This window comes from Eucyclogobius newberryi, unplaced genomic scaffold (genome assembly GCF_026437365.1).
Source record: "Eucyclogobius newberryi isolate DKJ021-1_F unplaced genomic scaffold, fEucNew1.0.hap1 SCAF_12, whole genome shotgun sequence".
Lineage (NCBI taxonomy): Eukaryota > Metazoa > Chordata > Actinopteri > Gobiiformes > Gobiidae > Eucyclogobius > Eucyclogobius newberryi.
The window spans coordinates 22,310,199-22,326,163 of record NW_027315746.1 but is presented as its reverse complement, the minus strand read 5'-3'; the positions used below and the strand labels follow the sequence as shown (position 1 = coordinate 22,326,163).

The 15,965-nt window shown below is 39.8% G+C and overlaps 3 protein-coding genes across 3 annotated transcripts; all 3 read left to right on the top strand.

The window, feature by feature from the left end:
• Window positions 1-471: 471 nt before the first annotated feature.
• On the top strand, window positions 472-4,261 carry espnlb (espin like b). Its single transcript, XM_072440485.1, has 5 exons — window positions 472-506; window positions 599-728; window positions 811-929; window positions 2,062-2,241; window positions 2,709-4,261. Exons 1-5 carry the CDS (start codon window positions 492-494, stop codon window positions 4,203-4,205), a joined length of 1,941 nt encoding a protein of 646 aa, XP_072296586.1. The 5' UTR covers window positions 472-491; the 3' UTR covers window positions 4,206-4,261.
• Window positions 4,262-4,863: 602 nt separating this feature from the next.
• rab6bb (RAB6B, member RAS oncogene family b) lies at window positions 4,864-9,388 on the top strand. Its single transcript, XM_072441467.1, has 8 exons — window positions 4,864-5,080; window positions 6,439-6,497; window positions 6,799-6,852; window positions 7,231-7,336; window positions 7,442-7,553; window positions 7,829-7,922; window positions 8,135-8,201; window positions 8,433-9,388. The coding sequence occupies exons 1-8, from the start codon at window positions 5,011-5,013 to the stop codon at window positions 8,495-8,497; spliced, it is 627 nt and encodes a 208-aa protein (XP_072297568.1). The 5' UTR covers window positions 4,864-5,010; the 3' UTR covers window positions 8,498-9,388.
• A 1,208-nt stretch (window positions 9,389-10,596) lies between these two features.
• On the top strand, window positions 10,597-14,912 carry aire (autoimmune regulator). Its single transcript, XM_072440484.1, has 11 exons — window positions 10,597-10,812; window positions 10,887-11,070; window positions 11,143-11,259; window positions 11,716-11,804; window positions 11,895-12,016; window positions 12,122-12,191; window positions 12,817-12,915; window positions 12,996-13,099; window positions 13,856-13,931; window positions 14,023-14,121; window positions 14,707-14,912. Exons 1-11 carry the CDS (start codon window positions 10,666-10,668, stop codon window positions 14,785-14,787), a joined length of 1,188 nt encoding a protein of 395 aa, XP_072296585.1. The 5' UTR covers window positions 10,597-10,665; the 3' UTR covers window positions 14,788-14,912.
• Window positions 14,913-15,965: the final 1,053 nt, after the last annotated feature.

Sequence of the window (15,965 nt, the reverse complement as noted above, 5' to 3'; positions counted from 1 at the left end):
GTTTAAAAAAAAGAAAAGAAAATTAAGGGAAAATTAATTCTATAATAAATGTAAAACATACTGTATATTCATATACATTAAATTGAATATCTGCTTGGTAAATATGTATATATATTGAATGTAACAGAGTGAGCACTCTTTGGTGCTGAGTGAAATCATTCCAAATGCTTTTGTCACCATGTAAGTGAGTACTTAAACGCCTGCTTGTTCAAAATGCTCTGAATCATTTTGTTACCTGAAGCAGCGTATCAGATGTCTGTAAACTCAAACATGCTTTCTTCAGCTCTCTGTGTGGGCTACACTACATTCATTACATTGGCTTCCTGTTTCACCATTTTGTGTATTCTTCCCGACCGCTACAGGCGCATTATGTATGTTACCGGCAGGGAGGTCTGTCACTAAAGTGCTGTTAACACTTAGGGGATGCTGTGTGTCTGATTTCTAAGTAGTGTTGTTTTGTTTCAGATAAAAGACAAAGATACAAAATCCCAATGGAGAACATCAAGGTGACCAACTAACTATACTAAAGTTAAGGAACGATCAGTGCAATTTCACACTAAATATTGCTCACCCATGTTGTGCTTGGTGTCCCTAGCAGCCGGTGAAGGAAGTGTCCCCCCTGCCTCGGCCCCCATCCCACCTTCCTGTGACCTCCTCTTATGGGAATCCAGCTGGCAGCTCCAGAAAACACCCAGGCTCCCTTCAGCATGTGCAGGTGGCCTCGTCAGGTGAACTTGTGCTCATTTGAATCCTCAGTTGAAATACACACACGTTAATAAATAAATTGTCTCCATAAACACATGTGCGCAGTGTTATCATCGCTCAACTACTTGAAACTTCCGGAGAGAGATCTGACGCCAACATCCCACATGAAAGCTGTCAAGTCCATGAGACAGGCAGGCTTCACGGCAGTGTTCACGGGACAGAGTGTAAGTTTTAAACCACAAACAAATGTAGGATAAGGTATAAATTACAACAGGACTATTGAACATAAGGCCCGGGAGCCAAATCAGGTCCTCCAAGTCATGGATCCGGCCCAAAATAATAATAGTAAATCTTGTTTACTGGTTTAATTCTGAGTTAGCACTAGTTTAGACCTGGTTTGGTCTTGGTTTAGTCCTTGTTTAATTCTGCTTTAGACCTGTTTTCATTCTGGGTTAGTCCTGGTTCAGACTTGGTTGGTACTGTTCTAGTCCTAGTTTAGTTCTGGTTCAGTTCTGGATGGGAAATTTAGCAAAGCAATGTTGGTCAAGTATTTTTTATTTTATTTCTCACAAAAATCTAATCTATCAGCAGGTATTTTATTGCATTAACCCAATTTATTGAAACAGTGTTGGGGACATTTTGTGCAACCCCAAATTTTGTTACAGTAGTCCACCTCTGGCCCAGAGGTCTTGGCCCTTCAAAAAATCTGGCCCTTTAGAAAAATAAGGTGACTAGCCCGGGATTACAATGTAACAAATGAGTTGTGTGACGTCATGAAGGTTTGCAATTCAATTAAACTGGCTTATATTTAAGGTGCATTATGTAATTCTCCTGGTGGACAGAGGTCACCTGCTGGTTTCTATGGAGATGTTAGCGCTTTTCCTGTAATGTTACAAAGTTTAGCTTTAAATGTGCATCTAATCAGTTTATTCAAGTTTTAATAACCTTGAAAACATACCTTGAAAAACATGCATTCTTAGCGATTCTTAGTCACCTCTCTGTGGATCTGACCAGTAACCTGCTTGAATATAGCCAACATGTATATAAGTTTCACAGTGGAACATTTCAAGCAAAGCAACAACATTTCCATAGAGCAAGACATTGTGTGCAAATGTAAAACAGTCAAACAGTCCAAATCACACGCCTGTTACGCATGTGATTACATTGATTTGATATTTAGTCTTTTATTGATTTTCTTAAAAAATGTCAATCAAAGTATTTGAGGAACATTTTTTAACATGTACCTTCATTACTGTATAGAGGTTTTTCTATCCAAAGAATGCAGTTGTTACAGAGGAGGATTCATGAGTCTCACTTTATGCTGATCCTTTCTGCTTCGTGGTTGAACTGTCGCAGAGGTCTGATGATGAGGAGGTGCTGGAGCTGGTGCCCGTCCCTGATGTGATTCTGGGGGACATTGAAGCCTTGGTGCCGACTCACGATGAGGCAGGTCTCCCCATCGTGGAGTGGAAGAGACAGGTGATGGTGCGACAGCTTCAGGTCAGGCTGCTGGACCAAGAGGATGACATGAAACAGGTACTTTGAGCAACATATCACTTCATCAGATTTATACATACAGTAAATATGCTGTTGGTGTTCCATTAAGAATATGTCCCCCTTTTTATCCGCCCTAAGTCTCCCTTGTATCCACACCATTTTCCCCAGTTTTCTGCATTTTAATTTTAAAAGTTGAAGTAAATTTCTTTCCAAAGTATTTCAGTGCAGTACTTGACTTTTGGTTTCATCCCTGTCATAGATTTCCTTTTTTTGCTCCAGCTAAAAGAACATTGTACAGGTATCCATCTATTGTTTCCATTGCTGGTGTTTTATGTCCTTGATACATTGTTTTAAAGTAAAATGGAATGTGATTTTCAAGTCAGGAGGTAGAACAGAAAGTGGGAATTTTTGGATGATTATCGATGGATCTAAAAGTAGACAGTAACTCCAGAAAAAGAAATCTAATTAGAAATGCCATTAACACTTTCTTTGCCTTTTTTTTACAGAGCACCACAAGTACCTACCCTTCAATTGATGACTATAAATTCTCAGAAACCCACAATGCCGTCTTGGGGCCTTTTGGCGAGCTGTTGAGTGAAGATGACATAGTTTATCTCCAAAAGCAGATTGAAAATGTCTCACTGCAGAAGCGGTGCCAGGCCTATGAGCTGGAGCTGACCAGGCTAACCGAAGAGCTAAAGGCCATTTTCCCCGACCCTATTGTCAACATTTCCCTGAACACAGAAGCCCTCGGCCAAATGGATGCAGAGGGCCGTCGCACTCTGCAAAGTTGGTGCAGCCGTGTTTCTGAAATGGTCAAGAATATGTCACTACTTTTAGCTAATTTGAGTCAAATAACTGAAGAGAGAGAAGCAGCAGAACGACAGGACGGAAAAGAGAGTTTAGGATTCGAACAAGACAATGTTATGGAACAAGGAAGACAAAAAGCGACTCTGAGTGGATGTAGGATACCTCACATAGGCATGGCAACAGCTTTCAGCCACCGCTTGGAGACAAGCACTTACAACAGAGCCCAGAGGGAGAAAGTACAACAGGAGATCCAGCAGTCTGGTGTATCAGTGAGGAGCCTCCGAACCAACTTTGAAGGCCAGATTGGTGGTGTATATCCCTTTGCAGGCATTCTGAAAGAGGACGTGGGAAAGAATGATTCAGCTGTTGCTTTGAGAGAGGACACAGACCACGGCATGCAAATAAAAAACAAACCAAAACCAGTGATGGAGAGCACTAGTTTGAGAAAAGAGCGTATTGTCATGTTGTTTCTGAGCCACTGGAAAAAGTCAGCTTATGCTATATCAATGAGAGCGGCAAAGACAAAACTGGGTAAACAACATGCAACCACGTCTCAGCATAAAGGGAAGTCCATGCAGCACTTCTGCCAACAAAAATGTGCAGTTGACAAGGTGATGAACTCATGGAAGACTAGACTAGACGTCAACAACACGCATAGGACACATAAACTCCCCTCTGCGACGTATTCTCCAGAGCAGTTTGTTCCTGATGGGAATGGTGAAGGAGTGACCTATGATAACTTAACTCTTGATCTGTTCATGCTGGGCTATTTTCATATCCTAGAGCAGCCACTGTCAGCAGAGGAGAGGAAAATGAGACATCTTCTGTGCTTTGAGGTGTTCGACCATGTGGGCACGTTCCCCTGGGTGACAGTGAGAGATTTCCATAAAGCCGTTCTTCAGGAGATTCAGACCGGTAGGCGACAATGGAGCGACGGGTTTGATGACATTAAAGTGCACTACTTCGGGGACTCCAAAGCGTACTGCTACCCATCTGTGTCAGTGCTGCATGAGTCCATCCTAGTGCCCACTGTGAGAGTCCACTCCTCTGGCCCTGATGAGTGCATGGGTGGCACGGGCGTATCCTGTTTCAACAATGAACAAGACATTTGTAAATATATTGATCGTAGCTTCGCCTTCTGGAAAGCGAAGGAGGCAGAGCTGTTTGACTTTGAGCATTCATCGAAAGGGTAGAAGACGCATTTTCATGCAATGTCTTCTTCACATTTTGTATTTTTAAATCCGTAATAACAGAGAATCTAAAAAAGTGTTTTTTCATTATTACACTAAACTTTGAATTTCATATAGACTTGCTTGATACAATACCTCACAAGTTCACAAGTTAAAGATGATTGACAAAGCAATCCAAAACACTGTATTATCAGGTTAATAAAAGTCAGATTATTTTTTGATTGTTTTAAATTATTTATAATTATAATAATTATAATTATTATCAATCATCATCATCATCATCATCATCATCATAATGTAATCATTAATTATTATTATCTAGGTTTTGGGACGTTAATAACATTAAGCAAATGGCAGCCTACGTCCAATCTGATAATAAAATAGTCCTAAAAATGGACTACGAGAAAATGCTTTTTTTAATGACTTACCCATTAGCCTTTCACACACAACGTCAATGCCAATTTAACTTGACAGGCACTATTTTCCTTTTTATTTTATCTTCTTTTATTCCACCTTACCGATAACTTACACTCATATCCTATTTATGACACTGACTGCAGGCACACAATCTCTTTTTACCTGTAAGATGGTAAAAACCTAAACAACTAAGCTTCTGAGTCCAAAAAGTACAGAATTGCAATAGGTGAGGTCGCGCATGCGCAGTGCCGCGGTAAATTGACAGGAGGATGCTGAGCTGCATTCCCATCATTTTGTGAAGAAGATTTCTGCGCGCACTACAACAGCCGACGAGACGCCGAGCGACTGGAAAACAGAGAATAATCCAAGTTGAGCCTTTTTATCTCGCACCATGTCAGCTGGAGGAGATTTGGGGAACCCCCTCAGAAAATTTAAACTCGTTTTTCTGGGAGAGCAAAGCGGTGAGCATCGTTGAGGTTTGATTATCGTCTTCTACTGACGCTTAACATACGTAAGCTTTATAATGAAGGCCATTTATGATACAAATTTCAATTGTATCCAGGTACGAGCTTTGCTGGCTCTGAAGACATCACTGACACATTGTTGCTGGCACGTAATTGAGAGAAAAAACATTTGACTAGAAGCGGAAGACAAGGGGAGATAAGGAACATGCAGTCACAAATTAGGGTTTTAATTATTCAGGATAAGCATCAATCCTCAAGGACAAATACGAATCGTGTGATTTACTCACTTTCCTCAGCGCAAAGTGTCACATTTGACTTCTAATCGGGGGCTTCGAAATGAAATGTTTTGATATGCTTGCTGCAGTGACTGACAAATACGCTTGGTGTTTTCTACTTAAACGCCTGTAAAACAACACAATGTTCGTCTTTTTTTACGTTGAATCGCGTGTGTAGTGTCACAAGATGTGCCATTTCGGGCGTTCTGGCGAAGATAACACACGGTTCCCCCATGTGTCAGTCCGGGACACACCCTAGGCTCAGGCTGGCCGTGTCTGTAGCCGCTCCAAAACATCGCACCTTCGCGTCTGTCCCATAAAAAGACAAACCAAAGCGACCTGACAGCGCCACAGCTTAATACCGTATCCTCAATAATCCATCTGTTTTGTGCCGGAGAAGGGTTGTGTACGTGCCGGGATGTGATAGCACAAATTCAGGATCGATTGGTCTTAGCTTCAATATCGTGACATCCAAGGTGGCAGCAAAAAGAAACACATTTGCCCTAAAAAGTACCAAAACTCAATCATATGGTCCTGTAATGATAAACGTATGGCTCTCACATGGAGACAGTAAAGTGTGTGTGTGTTGCATGTGTACGAGGAGGCTAGTGAGGCTTGTGTGGCCCGTGGTGCAATGTTGCTGTCCGTGGTGCTGAATTGAGGCCTGGCCACTGCCCATCGCTGGCAGGCACCAGACACGCGGCCCCAAACCACTGCTTTTTTATGACACAGACAATTGGTTTGGTTTCTATATGTTTCTATATGTTTTCAGTTAAAAGTGCACATGATGAATCCTTAGAAACATAGGGATAGTCATGGTGAATATCGAAATGGTCCTTGTTCTAGTTTTAATTTAATCAGGGAAGAATATTGTTCCATCTGGTTATGTTGTTTACTCAAGTTGTTTATTGAACCAAAAAAAATGAAATTAATTTAGGATAAGGATGTTTGTGAAATAAGTGGTGATTATCAACGCAATTCAAGTCAGACAATCTTTCCCATTTCTACAGTGAATGACATTTTTTGTTTATCATTGTAACATTTTTGTATGATGCTAATCGTGTTTGTTCTTCTTTTCAGTGGGGAAAACATCTCTCATCACCAGATTCATGTATGACAGTTTTGACAACACTTATCAGGTAAGAGTGCAGCTGTGAAATGATCTTGTTTATTGTTCAAATACAAATATATATATATATATATATATATATATATATATATATATATATATATATATATATTGCATTTATTGTCTATTTAAATTAATCAATATATATTTGTATAGTGGTGTATACGGTGTACTTGTAGTCATCACATTTGAAACACATTACAGGGTTTTCACACAACATGCCATAACTCTTATTTCCCTTGAAGCTACTATAAGTTAAATTGTCCTTTTCATCATAAAACGTCTAATAATTTCATTTCTGTTGACCACAGGCAACCATTGGAATTGATTTCCTATCAAAGACGATGTACCTGGAAGATCGAACAGTAAGAGCACAATTTTGTCATTCACTTAAAATCAATAGAATCTCTTAAAGACTGAATTTGTCTAGTGAGTAATTGTGAAAAATGTCCTCATGTCCTCATGTCTTTTTCCCTAATCCTTGATTTCCCTAATTACAGCTCTCTTCACAGACTAACACGATTATGCTAAGGTTATTTCTTGCAGTAATAGCTGTGGATTTTCTAACCCAAGATGTCAAAGCCTTCCGGGTGGATCATCTGCTTTAGTGTGGCATTAATACTATTACTATGTCAGGATAACGTGGGGTGTGAGGCTGCATACAAGCTGATACAGGCTTATCCCCTTTAGACGTGTGCTTTCATCTGCACAGCTTACAAGTGTACAAATATGTCTTAAACTAGGTAAGGCTGCAGTTGTGGGATACTGCGGGACAGGAGCGCTTCAGGAGTCTCATTCCAAGTTACATTCGGGACTCGACGGTGGCTGTGGTGGTCTACGACATCACAAGTAAGACATATAGAATTAGCTGTGTGCCAGTGTGATCTTTAGTGTGTGTAGTGACAGTGTTTGCATGTTTGTGTGTAAAATTAATGAAATGTTTGGTGTCCACAGATGTAAACTCGTTCCAGCAAACTACCAAGTGGATTGATGATGTCAGGACAGAGAGAGGAGGTGATGTCATCATTATGCTCGTGGGCAACAAGACCGATCTGGAGGAAAAGAGGTGAGAATATGACAGTAAGACGTGATTCTGCCTCAAATTTATACTGTATTTAATTTTTTAAAAAAAGGTCAGTAACTTTGAGACTCTTGAGAACATTTTCAAGATGTCATCTTCAAAGTTGTTTTTAACTGTAAAGAGATAGATTATATGAGATCAAATTTGTACCGTGGATAAATGTTATTCAACTGTTGTTTGCCCAAATCATAAAAAATTAGAACCAAAATTATTTTAGGTTTTATCAAAAAGATGCCAAATCTCTTGTCTGTTTTTCGAAGGCAAATCACGATTGAAGAAGGCGAGCAGAGAGCCAAAGAACTGAACGTCATGTTCATTGAGACCAGTGCCAAGACAGGCTGCAATGTCAAACAGGTGACACCCGAGACTTGACCAGATACCACTGTATTTAGAGTTTGTTGGTGCTGTTGTGTTTTCGATTTAGGATGTTTAGGAAGAATATTCCCTTTTATTTTCATACGACTGTAATCTATTACGCTTAATGTAGCCTCAATTCAAGTGCTCCCTCAGCTGTGAACATATTACACGTTTTTTTTCTTCTAAATCTTCACTTCTTCTTTACTTAGCTGTTCCGTCGCGTCGCTGCAGCTCTACCGGGGATGGAAAGCTTGGACGATGCAAACCCTGAAGGCAGTATCCTTTACACAGTGAGACACAAAGCTTATTTTTAATCTCTTAGCCGGTAGTTGGCATTGGGACAAATCTCTCAGCTCCCTTCCAGCCTCAGTGCCCAATAAAACTCACTGAGTCAAAGAGCCACATACGGTACAGGCCCAGGCTCAAGTGACGTATTGTTTCACATTTCATTTTATATGTGTCTTTATGATAAAAATGCAGTGTCTTCCTCAACCACGCCTTTCACAGTGATTGACATAAAGCTGGACAAACCGGTAGAGCCCGCTGTGCCCGAAGGCGGCTGCTCGTGTTAATGGCGAGCTGCGAGTGGACAGTTCTCTTCACACCATAGGCTTGTTGTGTTGCTTACTACTGGTTAGCTTCCAGTTGACTTCTCTGATTGGATATAGGAACCTGGCCTTGTATCTGATTGGACAAATCAAGCGTTACCTTTCAGTCTTGTTCAGTTGTAAAATATTGTATACTTTGTCAATATGTAAGTGACTGGAAGAGGAGAAAGATACTGAAATGCAAATTTGAACAAAAAGGGGAAAACTGAGACGACCCACTATTCTTTTCTTTGAGCTGTTATGTTTTGTATTTTTTTATATTAAAAAGGGAAAGCACCAAAAATGATGCCTAAACGTAGAAGGAGGAGTAACACGGTGGTGATCAGCCATTTTCGTGGCGGTGGCCAAACACGTCTGAATGTCTACAGCACGCATGCACGCTGATCCGACCTTTGACCCTCACTGGGCGGGGGGGTGTCTGTCTTTAGAATGTTTTATAGCATCTCTCTATAGCATCTCATGACAAACGTATCTCATTTGATATTACAACGAAAAAATCTGTAGGTTCACCAACACTAGCTGTGAAAACGTGGCACTCTTATCGCTCTATGGGTTTAACTTTTATAGAACAAACTGTACTGTGGTTGAAAAATAAGTAACAGAAAAAAGACAACTTACTCACAACTGTCCCTCCTTCTGACCGCTCCTCCTCTCTGCCTTCTGAAACCCTCTCCTGTCTGACCCTCCCACCCCTCCATCCCGGAAATACACATATAACGATCCACTGTAATGCACTGCAATGTATATAAAATGTAATATGTATGTTGTGAACGTCCCTCTGTAGAAGTGGTCTTTGTTCACCAGTATGAATAATGTAATAATGTTTAATGATTAATAAATTACAAATTAAAGGGCCTCACTCTCATTACCTTCAACACTCACGTCAGAGTTTAAAATGTTGATAGGGGGTTGAATTTATCGCACTTTTTTGTGTGTAAATTGAATTTGAAAAGCTATGACTCAGACTGTTTTTGAAGTCTTTGAGGCAAACAAGTTTATTTATTAACGATTACGCAACGTTTTTAGTTAAACAATGCTTGCTTTGAGCTCATTTCATGCTGTAGCTTGTCGAAGTGTAATTTCTCTATACGTTTCTCTGACATACTTGGTTACTGTTAGTTTCGGCGCTTAATCACCTGTTATTATTGTGCTGATAGTAATGGTTACTGTATGTAATCCCAGACCTTCAGTCCGTCTGCATCGAGTGTAAAGGCTACAGTCGGTTGAGAGAGAAATCCTGACAAATGCGGAGGAAAATGAGTGGAGCTCAAGAGGCTTCATGTAATCAACCTGTCAATCACTCCATTGTTTGCTGTTTGTTCTCCGCTGTCTCGGCGCTCTCTTTATTGCTGCAGTGATCACACGTTCGCTCTGTGAGTCACGGTGTGAAAACCGGAAAGTTAAGGGGAAGTTGAGGTGGAAAGAACCTTTTAGGAGGAAAACCGTTTAGTTCAGCTGTGAGAGGAGAGGAATTCCCCTGCACAGACCGACGGCCATTTGATGCAGGTCAAAGGTTAACCGCAGGCGTTAAACAAATGACCACGGTATCATTTTCACTTTTCATTGAATTCTATATTATCTAAAATTCTATTGACAAATGAAAATACTAAGCTGTTAAGTCTATTAAAACAAGTCTATTCAAAATGAAACATACGGGCTATATTTTCTTACACAAACGTTTTAGATTACCATATAATTTAAAAAGGTAACAAAACAAATCTGATTTTACTTAATTTATAAGTCTATATTTCAGGACAAACTTGAGTAAAGATTATGACAATAAAGTACTTTTATCTACAAGTAAAGCTAATCAGCAAAAAAAAAAGAAAAAAAGAAAAGAAAAAGAAAGAAAAGAATAATTGATTGAGATTGAACTTCTAAATAAAAATGAAATCAAATGTTGTTTATGTTGTATGAAATTGTGACATTTTAAAATAGCAAGAATGTTGGTTTCACTTTATTTAACAACCCTTGAGCCCAAAAAAAAAGTCTTGAAGTCTTTGAAACCAAGAAGCATGAAGGGTAACACAATATTTCCAAATGAAGACACACCTCTTCTGTGCTAATAATATGTCAGGTCTAGTGGAAGAAAGTGGAAGACATTTTTGACTTCATTCACCAAAAAACTGATCATGTCTAGAGTGGAGGCTTTCCGGAAAACAAGCCTTCGCTCTCTGCTAAAGGGGTTTCGCACTGACATGGCCATGGCAGTGGACGACCCCTTTCCCTTCCTCTACGGTTTGGTGGACAACAATATCATCACTGACGTGCAGCTCAAGGTGAGAACGTGAAGCTTGAGAAGGATTTTGGCACACGATTTGGATGGCGGGTGTTTACTTTGTTTTTTGAGTAGGATTCGTTGGAGAAACAGGCTGGAGAAGGCATCCACAAGGCCATGTACTCCACCGTGTCCTGGGTTCTGGAGCAGAGCCGAGCCACGGTGGAGGATTTCTGGAAATGCTTGAACAAAGACTACAATCTGGACAGTTACCCGAGGCTGCGGACACTGTTGGACAACCTGAAACTGAGTAAGAAATGCTTTTAATAACCTTCAATATAAACCTCTTGATTATTATTATTTGTATTACATTTTAATTATTGTTTAACAGGGATGAAAACTGCAACTTCAGGCCAGAACAAAAGAAAGAAAAGAAGCCGTGAAAACCAAAAGGGAACTACAACAGCACAGTATTCACACTACCACAGCAAAGCCACGGATAAACCAGGTACTGGCCCAAAAAACTGCCCTTTAGTTTGCATCAGCCTTTCTCATATTTATGTTAAACTGTACATATTTTCAGACACACAAACACAAATATTATTTGTATTCTTCTTCCAGGGGGGAAAGTAAAACTGTTAAGAGTCAAAGACGAAGCTCTTCTTTCACAGCAATCTTCCGTGAATAGTAAGTTTATTTGTGACTTATTTGCACAAACCCAACATATTCTGTAAAAGACAAGTTTAATAGTGATAATAACCTATATACTAACCATGACAAGTGATTTCCACAGTGCAAAATGCGTCGTTGTCTTCAGCATCCACCAGTAAACAACTGCCTATCCCAAAATCCAGAGAAAAGACTTCTGGATCAGATGGTGAGCCAGTCCATCATTGCCAAGAATCTTTCCCTTCACTTTTTGTGCCGTTGTATTCAGCAGACACGTCTTTCAAACACGCACGAGTTGGAAAAGATTCTCTCAGTGGTTCTGCATCCAAATCTGAAACTGCAAGTGCGGCGTTCAACCACAAGAGGGAGCCCTTCAGTAGCATGGTAACTCTGGGATCTGGCAAAAACACACATCTTTCGATCATTTGATTTAAACCTTCACGGACCCATAACGTTTAGTCTTGCTGCTTCAAGGGCCACTGTAATGATGACGAATGTGCCGTGTGCAGAGACGGAGGAGAGCTGATCTGTTGTGATGGATGCCCGCGTGCTTTCCATCTCAACTGCGTGAGCCCCCCTCTCACCACCATACCAAGGTATTCAGACATCATCTACTGTCTGTGGCCAACCATCATCCATCACCACGGGCTGAAACGGAAGTCTCATTGAAATAACAAATTGGATGTTTATTTCACCCGCAGTGGCACGTGGCAGTGCGACTTATGTTGTGGGGAAATAGTGAAAAAAGAGGAACCTCCGCAACTGATACAAGTAAGAACCAATACAATAACTTGAGACAGGGGTGAACATTTAACGATGTGAGAATTATCCATTGTTAGCTTGACTTTGGTCATTTGGCTGTGAAAAGTATGAAGAAAACTAAAGGTTATTAAAGGTGCACTATGTAACTTTTCTGATTTGGTGGTTCCATCATCTGCTTGTCGCCATAGATATGTTATCAGTTTGGCTGGAACGTTCCACAGTATTGCATTAGAGGTAGAAATATCACATCATATCATTTAACAAGTTACAGCTGTAGTATTATTAAAAACTAAATAAATATATACACATAATGACATTTTGCATTCTTACTGTGATTGGCGTCGCCGCGTTGACTTGTAACTTAACCCAGTGGCATCTCAATGGAGACAGATAAGTATAATGCCATACTGTGGAGCATTCCAGACATCTCCATGGAGACTATTTACATAATGCACCTTTATGGGTCAGTAGGGGTAAGGGTAAAAAATAAATATGAGATTATCCCAAAAATATTAGAGGGCTAATATTACTTGGGTTTGTGTTTATTTAAAAAGAAAAACAATCTGAACATTGTACACATGTAATATCCAAGAGAGATTAGAATTATGATAATACTTTTATATTTCTCATCTAGCCCCACACACTGCAACCCTTGCAGACAACATCCTATTTGCCCCCACTATCATCTTTCTCTCCCACTCCAACAAACTTCATCCCGAAAGAACCCAACCAGGTAAAAACTGCTTTTCACGACTAATCAAATATTTCTTCTATGGTCTATATTGTTGTGAACACTTTTCAATGTATAAACAGGAGGCGATCAGAGAAAAATGTGGTGTTTGTCATCTTAGTGGAGGAGACCTGACACTCTGCCTTCAATGTCTAAAGCGTTACCATGGGCACTGCCATTTCACCAAGTAAGACATATTAAGTTGCTTTAAAACATGCCCACATAAAGGTACCAGACAAACTAGAAGCGCTAAGGCCATGTCCTATTTTAGCCTCATTATCCATGCATTACAAAGTCTGCAGATGGATTTCCTTCCTCTGAATTCTTGTATTGATCAGTGTTGTACATTAAAGCAGTGTGCTTCTGGTCGTTCTTGCTAATGGTGACTAATGGACTGTAAATGGATCCCAGGCACAGGATCAGTCATTCAACACAGAGGACATAAAAAGACAGATACAAGGAAAACCCTCTCACTTGACTGTATACAAACGGTTGCCAGAATGACATGGTGAAATACTTTTGCTGGTCAGTTGTAACGGGACATGCTTGTTGCAATACTCATCCTTGCCACTAGATGCTGGTATATTCCTTAGATTCAGTTGCATTTCCTGACTTTTTAAATACATTTTTGAATACATATATTTTTGTAAGAAGAATGATAATTATTTTAGTTATAATTTGGTGCAATATTTGAAGTACAATGTGATTTTACAGATTTCTTTAAAATGTTTTATTTACTTGGGTTCGCTCTAGTGTTTTGATTTGTCACAAATAAAACCATTATAGTCCCTTTAACAGCAATCAATAAAATATTAAGGCATGAATTACAAATGACTAAATACACATTTTCAGATATTATTGTCCAGTTATAATTAGCTTCACTTTTAGGCATGACTTATCAGTAAAATGATGTGAGTGCCATTCGTTATCTTGTCTGTGTCAGAGGCAGATCTGTCTGCTCGTCATGCTCCAGATCGTGGGTCGGCTGCAGCGGTGAGGGGGAGGCTCAGTGTTTGCAGGTGTGAACACAAAATGCTTCAATCATGCAGACTTGTGTAAGCAGGGAACAAACGGAATAGTTAGAATACTTGTATTTGTGTGCCCCTATAGTTCACTCCTGCAGCTCAAAGTGCACAAAGCCACAATCAAACCTCTGCTGAACCTGATGGCGTTCTCCACAACATCGAGATGGACTCTATTCTGACAGATGTGAGTGTGCCAACATAGGATTTCCTTGTTTATGACACAGGCCCGGTAATTATTAATAGTTCAAAATGTTCTGAATTACTATTTTGGAACTCACTGCTCCTATTGGTAAGCCTCCTTCATGCTCTGAATGAGTGACAGGCACTTTAACCAATCACAGTGATGTATGAACTCTCAGAAGAAGAAGGAAGTCAATATAAAACTACAAAAGAGGCTTTCACACGTTAGATCAGGACAACTGTGCCCAGACTAGGATAAGTATGAATGTACCTGAAGTATACAGGAATTATGATTTAAAGTAATGTATGCTTTTTGAAAATTGTGGTACACATTTTTGCCATATTTTCGACCTTTGTTAGTTAGAACTCTATCAACGTGTATAAATCAAAACTAATTTACAATCTTATTTATGTCATTCGGAGTTCACATAGTTCACTTTGTGCTCTTAACCAGCCACATAAAAGTTCCTTAAAGGCGGGGCTATAATTTGATAACGTGGCAGTAAAAATAGTGGTGAGGTGAGATCACTGCTGTGGCTCAGGTGATGTCACTGGAGGTGGATTGAGGTGTTTGTGTGTGTCTCGGCAGGCCTCCTTCGATGGCATGTTACAGTGGGCCTTTCACAGCATCTCCAGACCGCTCCCTGACTCTCGAGGCTGCTTCCAGTGAAACACAATCCCACCAGCACTCATCATCGATAAACATCTACAGATAAGCCTTGAAAATGTGCTGAGCTCAGGCCAGATAGAATAAATCGTTTTAAAGGAACAGAAAGACCACACTTTACCAAAGAAGTACCCCTACATTACCACAAACACTTATGCTACAACTGCTACTACTATCACACTGTTTCTACTGCTGATATCATTTGATGTGACTTCTTCCACTTTACTGTATTACTATGCCCATTAGAAAGTAGGATATATATGTATAAAACAACTGCCTACCCAGTAAATTATTAGTAATAATTTAAACGCTCAAAACACAAATTCTGACCTGATGCATCTTGCACACTTGAGGTGGTTTTATTTTCTAACATACAGAGTTAAAAAAAAACCTTTCCTTGAGAATAGAGACATGCATACGGTCCACAGACATTGTATGTATAAATTCACACGGCCCTCCAGATGGTTTTAATACAATGACGCAGAGCGAGAAATGCCTCTGTTTAACAGAAATTCCTTGAAGACTATCACTTAGATGTGGAATGTTGTTTTTGTCATGGGATTTAGAGTTTTAGCATGACTGCTGGAGCACAGATCCTTCCACACATTTGGTCTCTGGTCGCCATGGAGCCAAAACAAAGAATGACATGTTCAGTATTTGTACAAATGTCTTGAAGTATTCATGAATGCATTTTCTCTATTGTTCTCAAAGCAGAGAGCATACTTTGAGTGAGTCTCGTAAAATGTTGCTGTAAATTTTAAACAAATTGTCATATGGATTGTGATACTAATTTGGTTCAAAGAAATTGCAATAAAGCCCTTTTTTCGCCTATAAAGTTGCAAACTTCTTGTGAGCTCAGCTCACATAAAGACTGCAACACTTTTTGTCATCACTAGATGTCACTGAAGCAGAAACTGAGTGAGTGAGACAGTGAGTTGGCTTTTACACAATTTAGTATTCACATCTGTAAATGTTTGGGTTTTGAAAAATGTACTGAAATGACTTGTGCATAACAACTGTTGTTAACAACTGTGGAATTCTTGGCAGAAAATCAAAAGTGTTTCAGTCAGCGTGCACAGAAACACAAGGGCACAGTTCATAATTGTGGGGCTAGTGAATGTTTGAGGAAGTGTAGTGCATCTAGTCACTCTCCCCTTGTTCTGTTGTGGGCTTTTTGTTGG

Coding starts and splice junctions, on each gene's coding strand:
- espnlb (XM_072440485.1), top strand. Junction 729..810: donor TGTGCAGGTGGCCTCGTCAG/GTGAACTTGTGC, acceptor ACATGTGCGCAG/TGTTATCATCGCTCAACTAC. Junction 930..2,061: donor CAGTGTTCACGGGACAGAGT/GTAAGTTTTAAA, acceptor GAACTGTCGCAG/AGGTCTGATGATGAGGAGGT.
- rab6bb (XM_072441467.1), top strand. CDS start 5,011: ATGTCAGCTGGAGGAGATTTGGGGAACCCCCTCAGAAAATTTAAACTC. Junction 7,337..7,441: donor GGTGGTCTACGACATCACAA/GTAAGACATATA, acceptor TGGTGTCCACAG/ATGTAAACTCGTTCCAGCAA. Junction 7,554..7,828: donor ACCGATCTGGAGGAAAAGAG/GTGAGAATATGA, acceptor TGTTTTTCGAAG/GCAAATCACGATTGAAGAAG.
- aire (XM_072440484.1), top strand. CDS start 10,666: ATGTCTAGAGTGGAGGCTTTCCGGAAAACAAGCCTTCGCTCTCTGCTA. Junction 11,071..11,142: donor CCTGAAACTGAGTAAGAAAT/GCTTTTAATAAC, acceptor ATTGTTTAACAG/GGATGAAAACTGCAACTTCA. Junction 14,122..14,706: donor TGGACTCTATTCTGACAGAT/GTGAGTGTGCCA, acceptor GTGTCTCGGCAG/GCCTCCTTCGATGGCATGTT.